Raw genomic sequence first — 20,000 nt, forward strand, 5'->3', positions numbered from 1 at the left:
AGCTTTTCTCAATGTTGTGATTCCATCCATTATTCTGGTATCACACAAACCACCTTAAGCGCTCATCAGTGCGTGACTGGGCCCGAAGACACTCGCCACCGGGCTAGACAACTTTTCTGGGAGGAAACTGGGATGTCACACTAGGTGCAAAAACAACCAAACCGGTCTTTCTCCCCAAAAAACAAATATTAAACCAAACACACTGCGTTTCAATAGACAGGGAACTGTTGGCAGTTGTTGACTTACCGTCCTGGCACTTGGCGGGAGAGCTCCGTTGGCGAGGTAGGGACTGCAGAGGTTCCCCAGGTCCGGGATCATGAAGAAGGGATATCCAACGTAGGGGGAGTGCTGGAAGAGGCCGGCGTCCTGCTGCCTCCGCAGGGCTGAGGAACAAGTTCAACATCACAGTGAGCAACATTTAAAACAAAAAGGTTCCAAAGATCAGCTCGCCCATCATGGGGTTTCATTATAATTTAACAGGTTGTGTGGCTCCTCCGATGGCTCCATAGGCATGCTAATTAGCCCGACACATTGTTAGCCTAATGTGATGGCTGTGCTTTGTTGCCGGCTAACGTGCGATAGCTGAGGGTCATTATTTGGCTATTGCTCACCTGGTGGGTTGAGCTGGATGGCTTTGCAATTAGCATGCTTTTAGCCGTTGATATTGTAAACAAAAGCGAATACAGCCTGATCCAGAGGGTGTGGGTGCAGGTAAAACAGGGGGGCTGGTTCTTTTGGAGCCTTCTCTGTGCCGAGGCCCAATCTCAACCAAACACCAGTTGGTTTTTTTATTTTATTTTACCTTTACTTTACCATGAATATACCCATTTAGATCCAGAAACTCTTTTACAAGAGTCCTCGCCGAGACCGACGCATACAAAGTTTCAACTAAAAGAACAAACAGACTTAAAACAAAACAGCCGATTACACCAAACAATGTACATTGAGTAATCAAATAGTCCTTAATCCGGTCTACAATCATGCATGCTTATAAAATAATCTAGTTTAAAAGGCGACTCTGTAGCTCACACCAAGATGAGAGAGCGAAAACTTTAAAAGCATGGCCTGAAGTTTATTCTTGTGAGTCGGTCTCTTTTTAAGAGAAAAGCAGGGCCGGCGCGTGTGTTTGGGCAGTGCGTTGTAGAGCGAGTGAGAGAGTGACAGTGGTTAGCTTCGGAGCGAGTAGCAGCTCTACAGGTGTAGTGGAAGAAACAAAGTGTCTCCACTTACCTACGAATGTAGCCACTCAGTGGCATGAACTATATGTGCAATACCGTTTCCATGATTTTAAAATGCTTGTTCATAGATTTATTGACTGGGATGACTGTGCACGAGTGTACATTAAGAGTAATTGTGCATTTATAACTTTAAGTACTTTTATATTCAGGTACGGCACAGCAAATCTCGCTGTACACAAGCTTGTGCAATGGCAATAAAGTCTATTTTGACTGACCCGGAAACATTAAATAACTATTTTACTCGCGCGCACGCACACACACACACATTCAGTTTCATCCCGTGTTTCCGCTATTTGGTAAGAGAGGTCAAGATACAAGTTTCCCGTACCAGAAGGGTTGCTAATGAACAGCTGCTGGTTAGACCAGTGGAACCAGTTACACAGTCACCGCTTCCACTTGAAGTTGCTTTCCTCTGTTAATACACTGCAAATATCTAAAGTATCTTATTCTTACTATTGCACATATCTGTACATGTTGTTCATACATTGTTCATATTACATAGCCATATTCTGCTCTATAAGGTAACTGCTAATACACTGCACATATTTATATTTAATTTATATTACTCAAAACCACCTTCTGTAAACCAACTGCACACTACTGTCTACACGGCACTATAGCTCTTGTCCTGTCTTTACTTTGCATATCACATTGCACTTTTTGCACTTCTGGTTGGACGGAAACTGCATTTTGTTGTCTTTGTACTCCGCACAATGACAATAAAGTTGAATCTAATCTTTTCAAGCCAGTTGGGCCAGCCCGCTGTAGTCAAACCTGAGCAGATCGCATAAAGCCGAGCCACGTTGCAGAGTGTCTGCTCTTTGCTTAGGGGAGGATAGTAGAGCTTCAAGGATGCATCGATCAAACACCAGCTATTTTGATAACGATTCAAATCATTTTTTTTTTTTTTTTTATATGAAAAAACAGTCAAGCTTCTCTGATCCCAGCTTGTTAAATGTGAATATGTTCTAGTTTCTTCTCTCCTCTGTGACAGCAAACTGAATATCTTTGAGTTGTAGAACAGAACAAGACATTGGAGGACGTCATATTGGGCTTTTCGGGAAACACCGATCCATCATTTTTTCTTGCAATTTTCTAACCTTTTTATAAACCAAACAACTAATCCATTCATCCAGGAAATAATCCACTGATTAAAATCGACTTTGAACATAATCGTTAGTTGCAGCCCTACTCTCAGCGGGGACGTTACGTTTACTTGTATAGTGAAGTCTGTGAGACATAGTAGCATTGGGAGGATTCCCACCAAATGCAAAAAAAAAAAAAAAAGTGTGTTAATTACCTTCCTGAAACAGATAATTCTGCCTGGCCCTGCTCTCCGCATCTGGATTGGTCCTGGGGCGTCTGTCTGCCTGCACACAGACACACACAAACACAGTGAGTGTAAACAAAGATAGAGAGAGCATTGTGGATGCTGTGGAAAAGCACACAAACAAACTCCACTGGGGCTCTAATTAAAAGTTTTATATCTGGTCCAGTGTATTTCCTTGCTTTGTGGAAGCCTTATGTGCCCGTGTTTGGTGAAGGGGTTTAGGCGTCCTTCCCCAAGAAAATGTGACTATTGTCAATATAAAGAAAATGCCATTCCCCCCAAACATTTTAGGTCTCTTTGTGGGATACTGATTATGTGGGTTTTAGTGTCATTTGTGTTTTCTTTGGGGTTGTTTTGAGTCTCTGTGGTCATCTGGCACCTCTTTGTAGTCAGTTTGTGTCCCTGTGTGGTAGTTTAAAGCTATCTAATAAATATACAACTCTCAAAATGCTTAAAGACAAAAACTTGCTAAAGAAGTCCAACTACAATCATTAGCTCTTAGAAAAGACTTTTAGTTATATTCATTAGGCTTAGCTGTTAGCTGCACCTAAACCTTATAATCTTCAAGCTTGAGTGGTATTTATTCATTATCATCTACTCTAGCTTTTCCAATGTTTAAGACACAGATATGCAGGGTCCAAAATAAACTTCTTTTGTCCACACCACTCAATAGATAATCATCGTTTTGTTGGGCTGGTAAGTGAAGTAAATCTACCAGCCACTTAAGCATTTGGCTAGTAGATGGTGCTAATTCTGGACCCTGCATATATGGTAATACTAGTTCAAAATGATGTGGAGAAGAGACCCTAAAGAAAGAAAAAAGATCACAACAACAAAAAGAGACAACACGACTACAAAGAGACCCAACAATTATGGGGAAACGTCTTGGAAAACTTCCCATTTTCTTGAGGAAGGACATCGAAACCATACGTGCACCCAAGTCTTCCACAAAGCTACGGAGGTGGGGGAAACACTGCTGGGGATCTAATTAAAAGTTGATAAGTGGGTCCAACTTACCTCAGAGTCTGAGCTGGACTCTGACTCGTTGACCAGAGAGGACTTTACGTCGTCTAGGTCCCGTTCAGAGGACACATTCCTCTTTTCCTCTTGTTCCCCTTCGTCTTTAAACGCAATGAGTTCATCGCTTGCTCCCAAGTCGTCTCCGTCTGCCCCGTTTAGCTGCGGCATGTTTGGACGTTAGCTGCTAACATAAAAAAAAGGGGGTTGGAGTTCAGCCCGAGTTACAGTCGGTTTAAAAAACAACAACAACACACATACATGACTGGAAAACCTTAACGAAAACATTCAGCTTACGTTAAATGCGTGCTGCACGCACCACACGCTGCGTTAACTGCTTGTTTTGTCCGTTGAAGGGTTGAGGCTAGAAGGGGATACAGCTACGGCGACGACAGTTAAGTTTACGCACCGAAACGAATAGTTAAGTTTCGGGTTTGGATTAGAACACTCCGGATGAACGAACACGCATTTCCTGGGTGAAAGCGTTACAATTATATTATTATATAAAAGTATATTTAGGGAGATTCAGCGTAATTTTGCGTAACTTCCGGCCGGAGCTGTATCCATTCTAGTCACAACCAAAAAACTATCTTACAAGCTAGCCTTGCTAGCCTAGCTTAGCTACCTGCGGCGTTCACTGACGTCGAATTCCTGAGGTGTGGAAGAAGTCCTCCTTGAGCTGGTTTCCACCGAGAAAAGAGTCCATAAAAAGCAGTGCAGGGACAGGAAATGCTCAAAACGGTTAAAAAAATTACAATAACAATCACTCATAACCGACTCAGGGCCGTTGACATTATGAAACCGAGCGTGGAGCAGTCGCTCCGACTGAAAAGTTTACGCGCAGTTAACGTCACTCCAGGGGAAAAAGTAGAGGCCCGTTTTGATTTAATTCCAACATCGTTAGTCCGGTTTAAAACACGCATAATTCCCACTAAAGGATTTTTTAAAACGGTCGTTTCCGCATTTTCCAAAAAAAAAAAAAAAAAAAAACACTCGCTGATTCAAGTCGATTTGGTTGAAGAATGAGCTTCTGGAGCGGTTGAAGGGAAAAGACTGCGCGAGGCTGCCCGTCGGAACACAACTGGAGGGGCTGGAGCTCCGTGACGTTACAGACCCTGGATCAGTTCAGCGAAGCGCGCTCCCGCTGTTCCACAAGCACGAGGGCGAGCAAACTGAACTGATCCCGGATCAGGCAGCACAACAGGTTGATCCCATTTGTTTGCAGGAGAGAAGGAGGCACAAAAAAAGGAGGGAGGAGGAGTTTAAGATGGGACAAAAAGGACACTTTTATTGGACCTTAAAGAAGCAGTTAGACACTTCTCTGACCTCTTGACCTACGAGGAGGGAAACAAGCGGGTCTTTATGTCAGTCCTTCCAGAAAAATGCGGAGTTTTTTTTGAGATTGTTGCGGGCAAAAATCCTTGAATAGATAAATAGATAGATAGATAGATAGATAGATAGATAGATAGATAGATAGATAGATAGATAGATAGATAGATAGATAGAGTTTTATTGATCCCAAACAATGGGAAATAACGGTGTCAGACACACAGCACACATACAGAGTATACATTAAATAATAGGAAAAAATATGCATGAAATAATAATTGATAATTATGCGGCAAGTTTTTCTTGCGATGGAATATGGAATACAGGACTGATACAGGATATTTATGCAATTTTATGCAATGCAATTGCGGGAACTTGTTGGAAAACATCCTGCTTTTCGATAATGTTCACGTCATTTCATAACGTTCCCATGGCAACAGGGGAAAATGGCAGCTCTCGTTTGAAGTAAACACAGCATTTTTTTAACTTTCTGCTAAGATATATTATGGGACTTATTTGCGAAACGAAAATGCGGGGATTATGACATCATGCAAGCACCGCATATTTTGCCCGGAAATCTGCAAATTATGCGGCGAAAGTGCGGGATATTTGAAAATATGCGGCCCCGCATAAATATGCAGACTTTGGCTGATTATGCGTTGAATTATGCGATCGCATAATTGCGTTTTTCTGGAGGGACTGTTATGTTGTTTTCATAAGTGGAAGAAGTACTCAGATTACTAAAGTAAAAGTACTAATAGGCTACCAACAGTCTGGTTACAAACACACAAAGTACTGCATCGTAAATTGTAAATGATGTAAATGTAATCAAAACTGGGCTTTTTCCGAAGTTTTTGTCCCTTTTCAATGTTTTAACTTTCATCAAAGCTGTTGTTGAGTTTTTCCCGCCTTTTATGAGGGTTTTTTGGGACAATTTTTTCAATGTTTTTGTCTCCTTTTTTGTATTGTTTTCGAAGTCTTTGAAGTTTGTGTGTTTGGCTTTTCATTGTTTTTGTCGCTCTTTTTAAATCCCTGGGGCCTCCGTGGATAGTTAGAGATCTCAACCCCCAAATGTCCCCCTGCTCTGGTGTTTTCACCCTCTCATTCCCCCTGCTCTGGTGTTTTCACCCTCTCATTCCCCCTGCTCTGGTGTTCCCACCCTCTCATTCCCCCTGCTCTGGTGTTTTCACCCTCTCATTCCCCCTGCTCTGGTGTTTCCACCCTCTCATTCCCCCTGCTCTGGTGTTTCCACCCTCTCATTCCCCCTGCTCTGGTGTTTTCACCCTCTCATTCCCCCTGCTCTGGTGTTTTCACCCTCTCATTCCCCCTGCTCTGGTGTTTCCACCCTCTCATTCCCCCTGCTCTGGTGTTTTCACCCTCTCATTCCCCCTGCTCCAACGGAGACCTTTGGCAACACCGACACTGACGCCAACGTTTAAAAAAAAACTTGCTCACTGGCTCAAAACAATGCTTAAAAACCCGAAACGTAGCGATGTAAATGTAAAGCCTCAGCCTGCCGTATTTCAGGGTGTTTTCAGAGCGAAGTCAATAAGATTCTTTGTCACACACACAGTTCTTGTGTTTCAGCTGCAGAGCACAATAGCAGGTCAGCCCCGGGTCAAAGCCATGAACAGCTGGAACATCTGTTACAACCATTAACACGACTGCATGACTTTACACTGAAAACTGAATGTTACAGCGCGGCAAGCTGAGAGAGCGAAGGAGAGAGACAGGGAGGCGAGAGCATTGACATATATACAATGGACCAATAGACCCCGTGTCTCTGGATGGAGACCAGTGAAGGCTATTAGAAGCACTTTTCCGGTGATCTCTTGCTTTACTGAGCAGCCTCCAACTGACAGAGACAACGTAGATGTGACGTGATCAACGTGTCTGAAAGTGTGAAGTCTTCTGGTAGCTGTGAGAGAGAAATCTCAATCATTCCCAATCTTACAGAGACGGAGAGTGTAGGTATATGTAAGGAGATAACATAGACACAGGCTAATTATTGATCACTAACATGCTAGTTAACATTAGTAATTAAACCTAAACAGCTAATGGAAGTCCAAACTGCCTGTGAACTTCTCCTGTACTATACGGTAATTCCTCTACTGTGTGACAGTAAGTCTCGTGGTTATGACCCAATCGTTAGCCTATTTTTATAAAAGCATCTGCTACGGAGCTATAACGTGAGCTACAAGGTAATGGAGCCTTTTATACATTGTCGTGATTCTTTAGAAATAAACAACGGACAAATAAAGTCTTTAAACGCTTCAGATGTAAAGTTATTTGCCGTCAAGTGACGTAAAAAAAAAAATGGCGGTCAGTGTAATGCTAACAAGAGGTGATACCTTTGTAGCAACAAAATGGCGCCATCGGAGGTTTGAGTTCTGAAGTGAAGCTTAGCCCCCCTTGGGCGAGAGACACCAAAAACTATTTATTTTATGTACTTCTGCAATTCTGAGATTTTTCTGGCTAAATTGCTTCCATAACGTGTCTTCTTACGGAGACTTTTCTGGCCTGAAAATAACGGCCACATGAGTCGTTTGTTCTGAGCAGCAATTACGACCTATATTTCCGTCTCTAGTGGCGGGCGCCCTCTAGTGGCTGTAGTAGTTCTGGCGGGAGCAAAGCAGGAAGGTGAGGAAGTATTATGGCGTCTTTACAATCTCCATTTCCGACAATGCGCGCGCGACAATGTGACGTCAAAATGACGTAGATCTCGCTGGCGCGCCGGGATTTTAAGGGCGTGACCAGAGGTTGTGCACCACTCAGCGGTGCGCGACAAAGCAGAAACAGGAAGCACGGACGAGTTTGCCGACAACCTGATACCAGGACTCTCAGAGTGACTGCAGGTCTCTCTGGTAAACTTACTGGGTTAAGATGAGTTCTTTTATAGTGAATGAAAGGCTCAATCACACGAGTAGGTCAGGGGTTTCAAACTCAACTTCCCAGAGGGCCACACTGGAAACTAAGAATCACATCAAGGGCCAGACATGTCAAGTTTATTCACATGCTTTTATTTATTCGAAAAAGTCAAGGATCTTTAACTGGATTATTGCGTGTCTCATATATTCTCACTTACAGTTTGGTTGACATAAAGCCCCAAAAAAGTAACTTAAAAAACATTGGGGAAAAAACGCCAGAAAAGGCCCCAAAAACGTTAGAAAAAGTGGTAAAAAAAACGTCGGAAAAGAGGCACCAAAAGCATCTGCAAAAGTGACAAAAACTTTTGAAAAAGCTACAAAAAAACTAGGCGAGCCAAAATGTATTGTGGGCTGGATCAAAATCTGCGAGGGACCGGATTTGGGCCCACGGGCCATGAGTAGTTGACACGTATGAAGTAGGTCATCCAATCGTTGTGCAGACATTGACGTCAATGCTAAGATGGCTGCTGCTAAGATACGCCTTTATTGTCTCCTATTGGAGAAATTCATCTTGGGAAACGAAATGGCGACACATCGCGCATAAACACACAATAAACACATACAGTTAACCTAGAAACATACGTTATCTCATTCAATGCTAAAATGAACATCTAATAAACCTCACACACACACACACACACACACACACACACACACACACACACACTCACACACACACATACACCTTTCCTCACAATCCCAGAAGAACATTAGAGAACCCACAACAACATCCTCCTACTCGTATTGCACTTCATTTTGATAAAGATTGCACATTTCCCGTTAACTCACGCTGTGGTCAATAACTTCTGTATTGCACAATGCCCAATTGCATAATACCATATCAAATGTAACATAGCATAGATTTATTGCACCAGTACCCTATCAGGCATTGCACATCCTATAACCATAATGTTAAGTACCACAAATTCGATGTTGACTTCAATGCTTTAACCGTCATTTTTGTATAGTTAAGAACAGAAAGAAGCAGATACAGTCAGTGAAAATATGTTTCACTGCTTATTTAGTGGGAATGCTGATACAGCAGCATTCCCACTATTGTTGTTCATTTTTAGTGGGAATGCTCTTCTAACTATTGTTATTCAGTTCTTTATAAAGTTATTATTATTCCGTACGTTTTTTGGCTCTGCGTAACTTCTGCATACTTTCACCTATTAAAACCTTTCAGCTTTTAAAATGTTCAGCTCTTTCAGCTTATGATGGGACTTCGTCAACTTTTTTTATACCATTCATACTTTTTAAAATATTAAGCTTTTTAACACTTTTTTTTAACATTGAAGTGAATGAGAGCATGATTCAAACCCTTAAAATCTTCTTCCGCTCCCAAAAGTTTCAGCTCCTTCATACCTTTCACCTACAGACGCCAAACAAACTTTAAAATGTTCACAAAATATTCACACACGCACAGACACAGACAGACACAAACACAGACAAACACACACATCATTTAAAAGTTAAAGACCTTTTTTCAACATCCTTGTCATAATTGCATTTCATTTTTCGTTTTCAATGCAAAGTTGTTCAGCCCCCTTCTTTTCAGGCAACTATAACTTATTTAGGTAATGCAGTTTAGCTTCCAACTCTTAATTTTTTTGTAGATTTTTCAGCAGCGCTGTGCAATAAATCTGGGCTTTAAGATTTTTCATACAATTTGTTTCATATTTCTTCATATGTGAGTCATTATCAGTTAGAAAATCTACTCAGACCTCACAATGTTCTACATATTTTGTCATTATTCAACCTTTAAAGCCAACAGTTCAGTTTAGCGTAAGCTTTTAACTTTTTAATGAAATTCATTCTTATTAAACCGATTTCCACTTTCTAAACTATTCTCACTACTTCTACTTCTTCTTACGGATTTAAGCTATTTATCCAGTTTAGCTTTAGCAATTCAGCTGTTCAGCATTCCCACGCATTTTCTGCAGGAAATGCATTTTCTAGTGTTGTTTTGGTTTTAGTCTACCCTGTGAGTCATGCTAAATACATCCAGTACAGAAGAAGTATTCAGACCCAGTACTAATACCACACTGTAAAAATACTCTGTTAGCAAGTTAAAGTCCTGCAAAAATCTGAACTTGTAAAGTAACTAGTAACTAAAGCTGTAACAGATGAATGTAGTGGAGTGACTAAAGTAACTAGTAACTAAAGCTGTAACAGATGAATGTAGTGGAGTGACTAAAGTAACTAGTAACTAAAGCTGGAACAGATGAATGCAGTGGAGTAACTAAAGTAACTAGTAACTAAAGCTGTAACAGATGAATGTAGCGGAGTAACTAAAGTAACTAGTAACTAAAGCTGTAACAGATGAAGGTAGTGGAGTAACTAAAGTAACTAGTAACTAAAGCTGGAACAGATGAATGTAGTGGAGTAACTAAAGTAACTAGTAACTAAAGCTGTAACAGATGAATGTAGAGGAGTAACTAAAGTAACTAGTAACTAAAGCTGGAACAGATGAATGTAGCAGAGTAACTAAAGTAACTAGTAACTAAAGCTGGAACAGATGAATGTAGCAGAGTAACTAAAGTAACTAGTAACTAAAGCTGGAACAGATGAATGTAGTGGAGTAACTAAAGTAACTAGTAACTAAAGCTGTAACAGATGAATGTAGTGGAGTAACTAAAGTAACTAGTAACTAAAGCTGGAACAGATGAATGTAGCGGAGTAACTAAAGTAACTAGTAACTAAAGCTGGAACAGATGAATGTAGCGGAGTAACTAAAGTAACTAGTAACTAAAGTAACAGATGAATGTAACTAAAGTAAAGTAAAAAGCTGGAACAGATGAATGTAACTAAAGTAACTAGTAACTAAAAGCTGGAACAGATGAACTAGTAACTAAAGTAACTAGTAACTAAAGCCGGAACAGATGAATGCAGTGGAGTAACTAAAGTAACTAGTAACTAAAGCTGGAACAGATGAATGTAGTGGAGTAACTAAAGTAACTAGTAACTAAAGCTGTAACAGATGAATGTAGCAGAGTAACTAAAGTAACTAGTAACTAAAGCTGGAACAGATGAATGTAGCGGAGTAACTAAAGTAACTAGTAACTAAAGCTGGAACAGATGAATGTAGCGGAGTAACTAAAGTAACTAGTAACTAAAGCTGGAACAGATGAATGTAGTGGAGTAACTAAAGTAACTAGTAACTAAAAGCTGGAACAGATGAATGTAGTGACTAAAGTAACTAAAGTAACTAGTAACTAAAAGCTGGAACAGATGAATGCAGTGGAGTAACTAAAGTAACTAGTAACTAAAGCTGGAACAGATGAATGTAACTAAAGTGGTAACTAAAACTAACAGATGAAACAGAGTAACTAGTAACTAAAACTGTAACAGATGAATGTAGCAGAGTAACTAAAGTAACTAGTAACTAAAGCTGGAACAGATGAATGTAGCGGAGTAACTAAACTAAAGTAACTAGTAAGATGAAAGCTGGAACAGATGAATAAAGCTGGAACAGATAAAGTAACTAGTAACTAAAGTAACTAGTAACTAAAGCTGGAACAGATGAATGTAGCGGAGTAACTAAAGTAACTAGTAACTAAAAGCTGGAACAGATGAATGTAGTGGAGTAACTAAAGTAACTAGTAACTAAAGCTGGAACAGATGAATGTAGCAGAGTAACTAAAGTAACTAGTAACTAAAGCTGGAACAGATGAATGCAGTGGAGTAACTAAAGTAACTAGTAACTAAAGCTGTAACAGATGAATGTAGCAGGGTAACTAAAGTAACTAGTAACTAAAGCTGGAACAGATGAATGTAGCGGAGTAACTAAAGTAACTAGTAACTAAAGCTGGAACAGATGAATGTAGCGGAGTAACTAAAGTAACTAGTAACTAAAGCTGGAACAGATGAATGTAGCGGAGTAACTAAAGTAACTAGTAACTAAAGCTGGAACAGATGAATGTAGCGGAGTGACTAAAGTAACTAGTAACTAAAGTAACAGATAAATAAAAGCTGGAACAGATGAATAAAGCTGGAACAGAGATGAGCGGAGTAACTAAAGTAACTAGTAACTAAAGCTGTAACAGATGAATGTAGCGGAGTAACTAAAGTAACTAGTAACTAAAGCTGTAACAGATGAAGGTAGTGGAGTAACTAAAGTAACTAGTAACTAAAGCTGGAACAGATGAATGTAGCGGAGTGACTAAAGTAACTAGTAACTAAAGTAACTAGTAACTAAAACTGGAACTAAAGATGAGATGAATGTAGCGGAGTAACTAAAGTAACTAGTAACTAAAGCTGTAACAGATGAATGTAGCGGAGTGACTAAAGTAACTAAAGTAACTAGTAACTAAAGCTGTAACAGATGAAGGTAGTGGAGTAACTAAAGTAACTAGTAACTAAAGCTGGAACAGATGAATGTAGTGGAGTAACTAAAGTAACTAGTAACTAAAGCTGTAACAGATGAAAGTAACTAAAGTAACTAGTAACTAAAGATGAACAGATGAATGTAGCGGAGTAACTAAAGTAACTAGTAACTAAAGCTGGAACAGATGAATGTAGTGGAGTAACTAAAGTAACTAGTAACTAAAGCTGGAACAGATGAATGTAGTGGAGTAACTAAAGTAACTAGTAACTAAAGCTGGAACAGATGAATGTAGTGGAGTAACTAAAGGAGTGGAACTAGTGGAGTAAAAGTAACTAGTAACTAAAGCTGGAACAGATGAATGTAGAGGAGTAACTAAAGTAACTAGTAACTAAAGCTGGAACAGATGAATGTAGAGGAGTAACTAAAGTAACTAGTAACTAAAGCTGTAACAGATGAATGCAGTGGAGTAACTAAAGTAACTAGTAACTAAAGCTGGAACAGATGAATGTAGTGGAGTAACTAAAGTAACTAGTAACTAAAGCTGTAACCGATAAATGTAGCGGAGTAACTAAAGTAACTAGTAACTAAAGCTGGAACAGATGAATGTAGCGGAGTAACTAAAGTAACTAGTAACTAAAGCTGGAACAGATGAATGTAGTGGAGTGACTAAAGTAACTAGTAACTAAAGCTGGAACAGATGAATTCAGCGGAGTAACTAAAGTAACTAGTAACTAAAGCTGGAACAGATGAATGTAGCGGAGTAACTAAAGTAACTAGTAACTAAAGCTGGAACAGATGAATGTAGAGGAGTAACTAAAGTAACTAGTAACTAAAGCTGGAACAGATGAATGTAGCGGAGTAACTAAAGTAACTAGTAACTAAAGCTGGAACAGATGAATGTAGAGGAGTAACTAAAGTAACTAGTAACTAAAGCTGTAACAGATGAATGCAGTGGAGTAACTAAAGTAACTAGTAACTAAAGCTGGAACAGATGAATGTAGTGGAGTAACTAAAGTAACTAGTAACTAAAGCTGTAACAGATGAATGTAGCGGAGTAACTAAAGTAACTAGTAACTAAAGCTGGAACAGATGAATGCAGTGGAGTAACTAAAGTAACTAGTAACTAAAGCTGGAACAGATGAATGTAGCGGAGTAACTAAAGTAACTAGTAACTAAAGCTGTAACAGATGAATGTAGTGGAGTAACTAAAGTAACTAGTAACTAAAGCTGTAACAGATGAATGTAGCAGAGTAACTAAAGTAACTAGTAACTAAAGCTGTAACAGATGAATGTAGTGGAGTAAAAAGTCCAATATTTCTCTCAGAAATGTAGCGGAGTAGAAGTAGAAAGTGGCATGAAAAGAAAAGACTCGAGTAAAGTACAAGTACCTCAACATGTGTACTGAAGTACAGTACAGGAGTGAATGTACTTAGTTACATTCCACCACTGGCTAATTCTGTGGCGTACACTTTAAACGTGTGTAACATGGGGCTATATTTAAGCCTTTGCTCTTTCTGAAACATGCTCTTTGTGCTCTCGTCATCAAAAAAGGTGAAAAAGTGATGGAGAGAGAGAGAGAGAGAGAGAAAGAGAGAGTTACTACATCTGGAGGCAGCAGAACGCCCAGCTATCCAGTTTCATTTCCACCATTACGAACAGGAAAAGGGGTTAGGGACCTGAAACCTGCAAGTGTTCACAGCTGACTTGTGTTACTCGGGGCTGTAATGTTGGGAGTCCCATCCATCTGACGGGCCTCCTGAACCCTGGCAGGCAGATTGAGATATGACCGGTCTGCCGTGAAAAAACACAGCACACAAACTGTGGCTAGACACTGAGACAGCCATTGTAAGCCACAGACACACACACACACACACACACACACACACACACACACATGCAGACCCATGCAGACACGCACGCACACACACACACACACACACACACACACACACACACATACACACACATATAGACATACACACACACACACACACACACACACACACATAAACAGAGACACACACACACACACACGTAGACACACACACACACACACACACACACACACATAAACAGAGACACACACACACACACACACACACACACACACATGCAGACCCATGCAGACACGCACGCACACACGCACACACACACACACACACACACACACAGACATATGCACACGCATGCACGCACGCATGCACGCACGCACACACACTCTACACACATATAAACAGAAACACAGACACACAGACACACACACACACACACATAAACAGAGACACACACACACACACACACACACACACATAAACAGAGACACACACACACACATAAACAGAGACACAGACACACACACACACACACACAGACGCACACACAGACGCACACACAGAGACACACACACACACACACACACACAGACACACTTAGAAACACAGTCACACACACGCAGACACACACACACACACACACACACACACACAGACACACACATTAACAGAGACACACACAGACACACACACAGACACACTTAGAGACACAGTCACACACGCAGACACACGCACACACACACCCAGCAGCAGCAGTGTATATCAGCAGGAGGGGATTACAGGGAGGGTTCAGTGTTTTGGCTCAGGGCCAGACTGTAAAGATCCCCCGAAGCTATGCAGGATTTGGGGGGTAATGGGGAGAGGCGAAGGTGGTGTCACTGCCATAGACTGTCCCCAAAAAAAAAAGAGAAGAATAAAAAAAAAGCTTTCAGGTCTGAAAAGTGAAGTTAAGGATACAGCTCTTTAAAGCTGCATTCTCTCTAGTCTCCAGCAGGGGCCACTCCACCGGCTCTGTTTCTATTATATATATATATATATATATATATATATATATATATATATATATATATATATATATATATATATATATATACATATATATTAGTAGATATATGTTTAAATAGTATATATATATATATATATATATATATATATATATATATATATATATATATATATATATATATATATATATATAATATATGTGAAATAACTGAAAACATGTCTTATATTTTAGATTCTTCAAAGTAGCCACCCTCTGCTTTTTTTATTAATAAGGGAAATAATTCCACTAATTAACCCTGACAAAGCACACCTGTGAAGGTAAAACCATTTCAGGTGACTACCTCATGAAGCTCATTGAGAGAACACCAAGGGTTTGCAGAGTTATCAAAAAAAGCAAAGGGTGGCTACTTTGAAGAGTCTAAAATATAAGACATGTTTTCAGTTATTTCACACTTTTTTGTTAAGTACATAATTCCATATGTGTTCATTCATAGTTTTGATGCCTTCAGTGAGAATCTACAATGTAAATAGTCATGAAAATAAAAAGGAAACGCATTGAATGAGAAGGTGTGTCCAAACTTTTGGCCTGTACTGTAAATAAATGGTTAAAATGTGTGTGTGTGTGTGTGTGTGTGTGTGTGTGTGTGTGTGTGTGTGTGTGTGTGTGTGTGTCCGCGGTTTGAGAGCCGGTCTGGGGAGGAAATCCCTCTTTTGTTTCCGAGGAAGCCGAGTGTATTCGTTGTGGCGTTTAATGGAGGAAGCTCAAAGACGGAACAAGCAGAAGGATGACAGCTGGAGGAAACCACACAGAAAGAGAAAGTACACCGGAGGAAAAGGCCACTTAAAAAAACTATGTCTACAAGGTGTTTTTGCTTGTAATAAGACAGTCCCTTCAGAAAAACGTGATTATACGATCGCATAATTCAACGCATAATCATCCAAAGTCCGCATATGTATGCGGGGGTGGGGCATTTTTTCAAATAAGCTTCACTTTCGCCGCATAAATTGCCGATTTCCGCGCAAACTATACAGGGCTTGCATGATTTCATAATCCCCGCATTTTCGTTGCAAAAAAGTCCCATAATATATCTCAGCAGAAAGTTGAAAAAATGTTGCGTTTACTTCACACAAGAGCAGCCATTTTCCCCTGTTACCATGGGAACGTTATGAAGTGACGTAATTACGCGACGTGAACATCATCGAAAAACAGGATGTTGGAGATTGATACTTTGAGTCTCTTAAATTGGTATCCAATCAGAAAGCTATCTTAATATCTGATGTCTAAGTGATCCCGATGTCTATATTATTAACCATTTTTAAAAGTCTGTCTCTTTTGTATCTTTTATTTCCCTTTGTTTAGACTATTACTTTTATTTTTACTTTAATATTATATTATTTGTATATATTTTTGTATCTTATTTGTTTACTTATTGCACTTTTTTTTCTCTTTTTCATCAAACCGCAGTTTTTTTGCATGTTCCCGCAATTTCATCGCATAAAATAATTCTGCATATTCCATCGCATTTTTTGAGAAAACGTGCTGCATAATCAAGGATTTTTGCCCGCAACAATCACAAAAAAACTCCGCGTTTTTCTGGAAGGACTGATAAGTACAAATCTGCCAGTGGAACAAATGTAAATGGACTGTATTAATATAGCGCTTTTCTAGTCTTAAAGACTACTCAAAGCGCCTTTACATAGTACAGGAGCCATTCACACACATTCGTATGCTGTGGCCGAGGCTGCCGTACGAGGGGCCACCTGCTCATCAGCGCAGCATCAGGGGTTCAACTCGAGGTTCAGTGTCTCGCCCATGGCCACTTCAACATCGAACCACCAACCTTCCAATCGGCAGGCGACCACTCTACCACTGAGCCACAGCCGCCCCGAGTAAAAAACATTTACTTGCTAAGATTTCTTAAAATAAGATTTGATCGTCAAACAACATGATGCATCTCTTACGGATAACACAGCATCTTAAAAACCTCACGTGCTGGTCTTACAGGGAGGTGTGTTCAGGTGCATTCTGGGCGTGCTGGTCTTACAGGGAGGTGTGTTCAGGTGCATCCTGGGCGTGCTGGTCTTACATAGAGGTGTGTTCAGGTGCATTCTGGGCGTGCTGGTCTTACAGGGAGGTGTGTTCAGGTGCATTCTGGGCGTGCTGGTCTTACAGGGAGGTGTGTTCAGGTGCATCCTGGGCGTGCTGGTCTTACAGGGAGGTGTGTTCAGGTGCATTCTGGGCGTGCTGGTCTTACAGGGAGGTGTGTTCAGGTGCATTCTGGGCATGCTGGTCTTACAGGGAGGTGTGTTCAGGTGCGCCCTGGGCGTGCTGGTCTTACAGGGAGGTGTGTTCAGGTGCATTCTGGGCGTGCTGGTCTTACAGGGAGGTGTGTTCAGGTGCATTCTGGGCATGCTGGTCTTACAGGGAGGTGTGTTCAGGTGCGTCCTGGGCGTGCTGGTCTTACAGGGAGGTGTGTTCAGGTGCATTCTGGGCGTGCTGGTCTTACAGGGAGGTGTGTTCAGGTGCATTCTGGGCGTGCTGGTCTTACAGGGAGGTGTGTTCAGGTGCATCCTGGGCGTGCTGGTCTTACATAGAGGTGTGTTCAGGTGCATTCTGGGCGTGCTGGTCTTACAGGGAGGTGTGTTCAGGTGCATTCTGGGCGTGCTGGTCTTACAGGGAGGTGTGTTCAGGTGCATTCTGGGCGTGCTGGTCTTACAGGGAGGTGTGTTCAGGTGCATTCTGGGCGTGCTGGTCTTACAGGGAGGTGTGTTCAGGTGCATTCTGGGCGTGCTGGTCTTACAGGTCTTAAATACTAAGTATTTACTTAGTTTAGGGTTAGGAAATGAGTCACACAGCCTGTGAAACTATTAATACGTTACGTCACATTGCGTCACGGACTGAGATCAGTCAAATTCGGTTAAACCCTTGTGTTGTCTTCTCGTCGACCAATGCAGCTTGTTGGTTTCTGGGTTAAAAATTTTAAATGAAAACTTTTTTTTTCAACACTTTTTGTCGCTCTCTCGACGTTTTTTTTTGTTTTTGTAGCTTTTCCCCCAAACAAACCTCCGACGCCTTCCCAGAACACAGGTGGACTCGATTTACTAATTCTGTGACTTCTGAAGGCAATTGGTTGCACTGGATTTTATTTAGGGGTATAATTCTCGTTGCTAAAAAGTCCCGTAATATATCTCAGCAGAAAGTTGAAAAAATGTTGCGTTTTACTTCACACAAGAGCAGCCATTTTCCCCTGTTGCCATGGGAACGTTACGAAATTACGCGACATGAACATCATCGAAAAGCAGGTTGTTGGAGGTTGAATCTGACATGTACTTTGAGTCTCTTAAGTTGGTATCCAATCTGAAAGCTATCTTAATATCTGATGTCTAAGTGCTCCTGATGTCTATATTATTAACCATTTTTGAAAGTCTCTCTTTTGTAGCTTTTATTTCCCTCTGTTTAAACTATTACTTTTATTTTAACTTTCATATTATATAATTTGTATATATTTTTATATTTTATTTGTTTACGTATCGCGATGACTGAATATCTGTAAACATACATATTCCATCGCATTTTTTTAACAAAACGTTCCCATAGTGAAGGAAGGACTGACTACATGTAGAAAAGTACAAAGGGGTACGTACGAATACTTTTGCAAGCCTCTGTATGTACGAGTATGTTTTCTGTGAAGGTTGGAGGCGTTCTACTCCCATAAATGTGCCGAGCTGGAGAAGGAGCCCACACATTGTCGTCTGCGTGATGATGCAGACGATAACGCGGAGCTCCAGGTGCACACGGAGCCCTTTGATGACCTCACGCCTCGAACATTTCATCCAGCGCGAAGGTTTCCTTCCACTGAACTCCAGCAACACGAAACACTCAGAAACTGAAACAGGACCTTTTCTGGTTGGTTTTCTTCTAGTTGTGGGGGAGAGTGTCTGGGGGTGGGGTGTGTGTGTGTGTGTGTGTGTGTGTGTGTGTGTGTGTGTGTGTAGGGGGGGGGGGTTTAACAGTGAGCATTTGGCTTTTACAGAGTCTCATTTCCTCTCTGTTTCTGTGCTGTAATGAGCTTTGAGCTGTATAAACATGCACTAACACAACAGGCACACACACGCACGCACACACACACACACACATGGACACACACACACATACCTACACACACATGGACACACACACACACACACACACACACACGCACACGGAAACACAGACAGACACACACACAAACACACACAAACACAGACACACACACACACACACACGGAAACACACAGACACACATGCACAAGACACACATACACACACACACACACACACACACACACACACACACACACACACACACACACACACACACACACACACACAGACACACTAAAACACAGACACACACGAACACACAGACACACAGTCAGTTGTTCTCTGAACACAGCCTGAAGCTACATTTAAACACTTTAGACACACACATTCATCTGTTCCAGTTGTTCTCTGAACACAGCCTGAAGCTACATTTTATCATTCCGTCTGTTACAGCTTTAGTTACTAGTTACTTTAGTTACTCCGCTACATTCATCTGTTCCAGCTTTAGTTACTAGTTACTTTAGTTACTCCTCTACATTCATCTGTTCCACCTTTAGTTTAGTTCATCTGTTAGTTACTTTAGTTACTCCACTACATTCATCTGTTCCAGCTTTAGTTACTAGTTATTCTTTAGTTACTTTAGTTCAGCTACATTCACCTTTTACAGCAGTTTTAGTTACTAGTTACTGTTTTAGTTACTAGTTCCGTTACATTCATCTGTTCCAGCTTTAGTTACTAGTTACTTTAGTTACTCAGCTACATTCACCTTTTACAGCTTTAGTTACTAGTTACTTTAGTTACTCAGCTACATTCATCTGTTCCAGCTTTAGTTACATTCATCTGTTACTTTAGTTTAGTTACTCAGCTACATTCACCTTTTACAGCTTTAGTTACTAGTTACTTTAGCTACA

General features: G+C 40.7%; 2 protein-coding genes across 5 annotated transcripts in view; one reads left to right on the forward strand and one right to left on the reverse strand.

Moving 5' to 3' along the window:
• The window catches only part of LOC114571186 (transcription factor 7-like 1-B), a 32,065-nt gene extending 27,308 nt beyond the window's left edge, over nucleotides 1-4,757 (reverse strand). Inside the window, exons 1-4 of one of the 4 annotated variants that reach the window (XM_028602036.1) lie at nucleotides 4,211-4,757; nucleotides 3,586-3,769; nucleotides 2,539-2,608; nucleotides 247-383 (exon numbers count right to left, since the gene is read on the reverse strand). In XM_028602036.1, coding sequence (XP_028457837.1) covers nucleotides 247-383; nucleotides 2,539-2,608; nucleotides 3,586-3,756 — 378 coding nt within the window. In that variant the 5' untranslated portion in view covers nucleotides 3,757-3,769; nucleotides 4,211-4,757. Of the gene's footprint in view, nucleotides 1-246; nucleotides 384-2,538; nucleotides 2,609-3,585; nucleotides 3,773-3,882; nucleotides 4,185-4,210 lie in introns of those variants that run through there. The other 3 variants (XM_028602034.1, XM_028602037.1, XM_028602035.1) reach the window with 3 other exon arrangements.
• Nucleotides 4,758-15,756: 10,999 nt separating this feature from the next.
• LOC114570554 (drebrin-like protein A) overlaps nucleotides 15,757-20,000 on the forward strand; it is a 23,790-nt gene continuing 19,546 nt past the window's right edge. The window contains exons 1-2 of the mRNA XM_028600882.1: nucleotides 15,757-15,824; nucleotides 18,698-18,850. Of these exons, the coding sequence (XP_028456683.1) occupies nucleotides 15,757-15,824; nucleotides 18,698-18,850 (221 nt within the window). The remainder of the gene's footprint in view (nucleotides 15,825-18,697; nucleotides 18,851-20,000) is intronic.

The sequence above is a fragment of the Perca flavescens genome, chromosome 16 (assembly GCF_004354835.1).
Source record: "Perca flavescens isolate YP-PL-M2 chromosome 16, PFLA_1.0, whole genome shotgun sequence".
Lineage (NCBI taxonomy): Eukaryota > Metazoa > Chordata > Actinopteri > Perciformes > Percidae > Perca > Perca flavescens.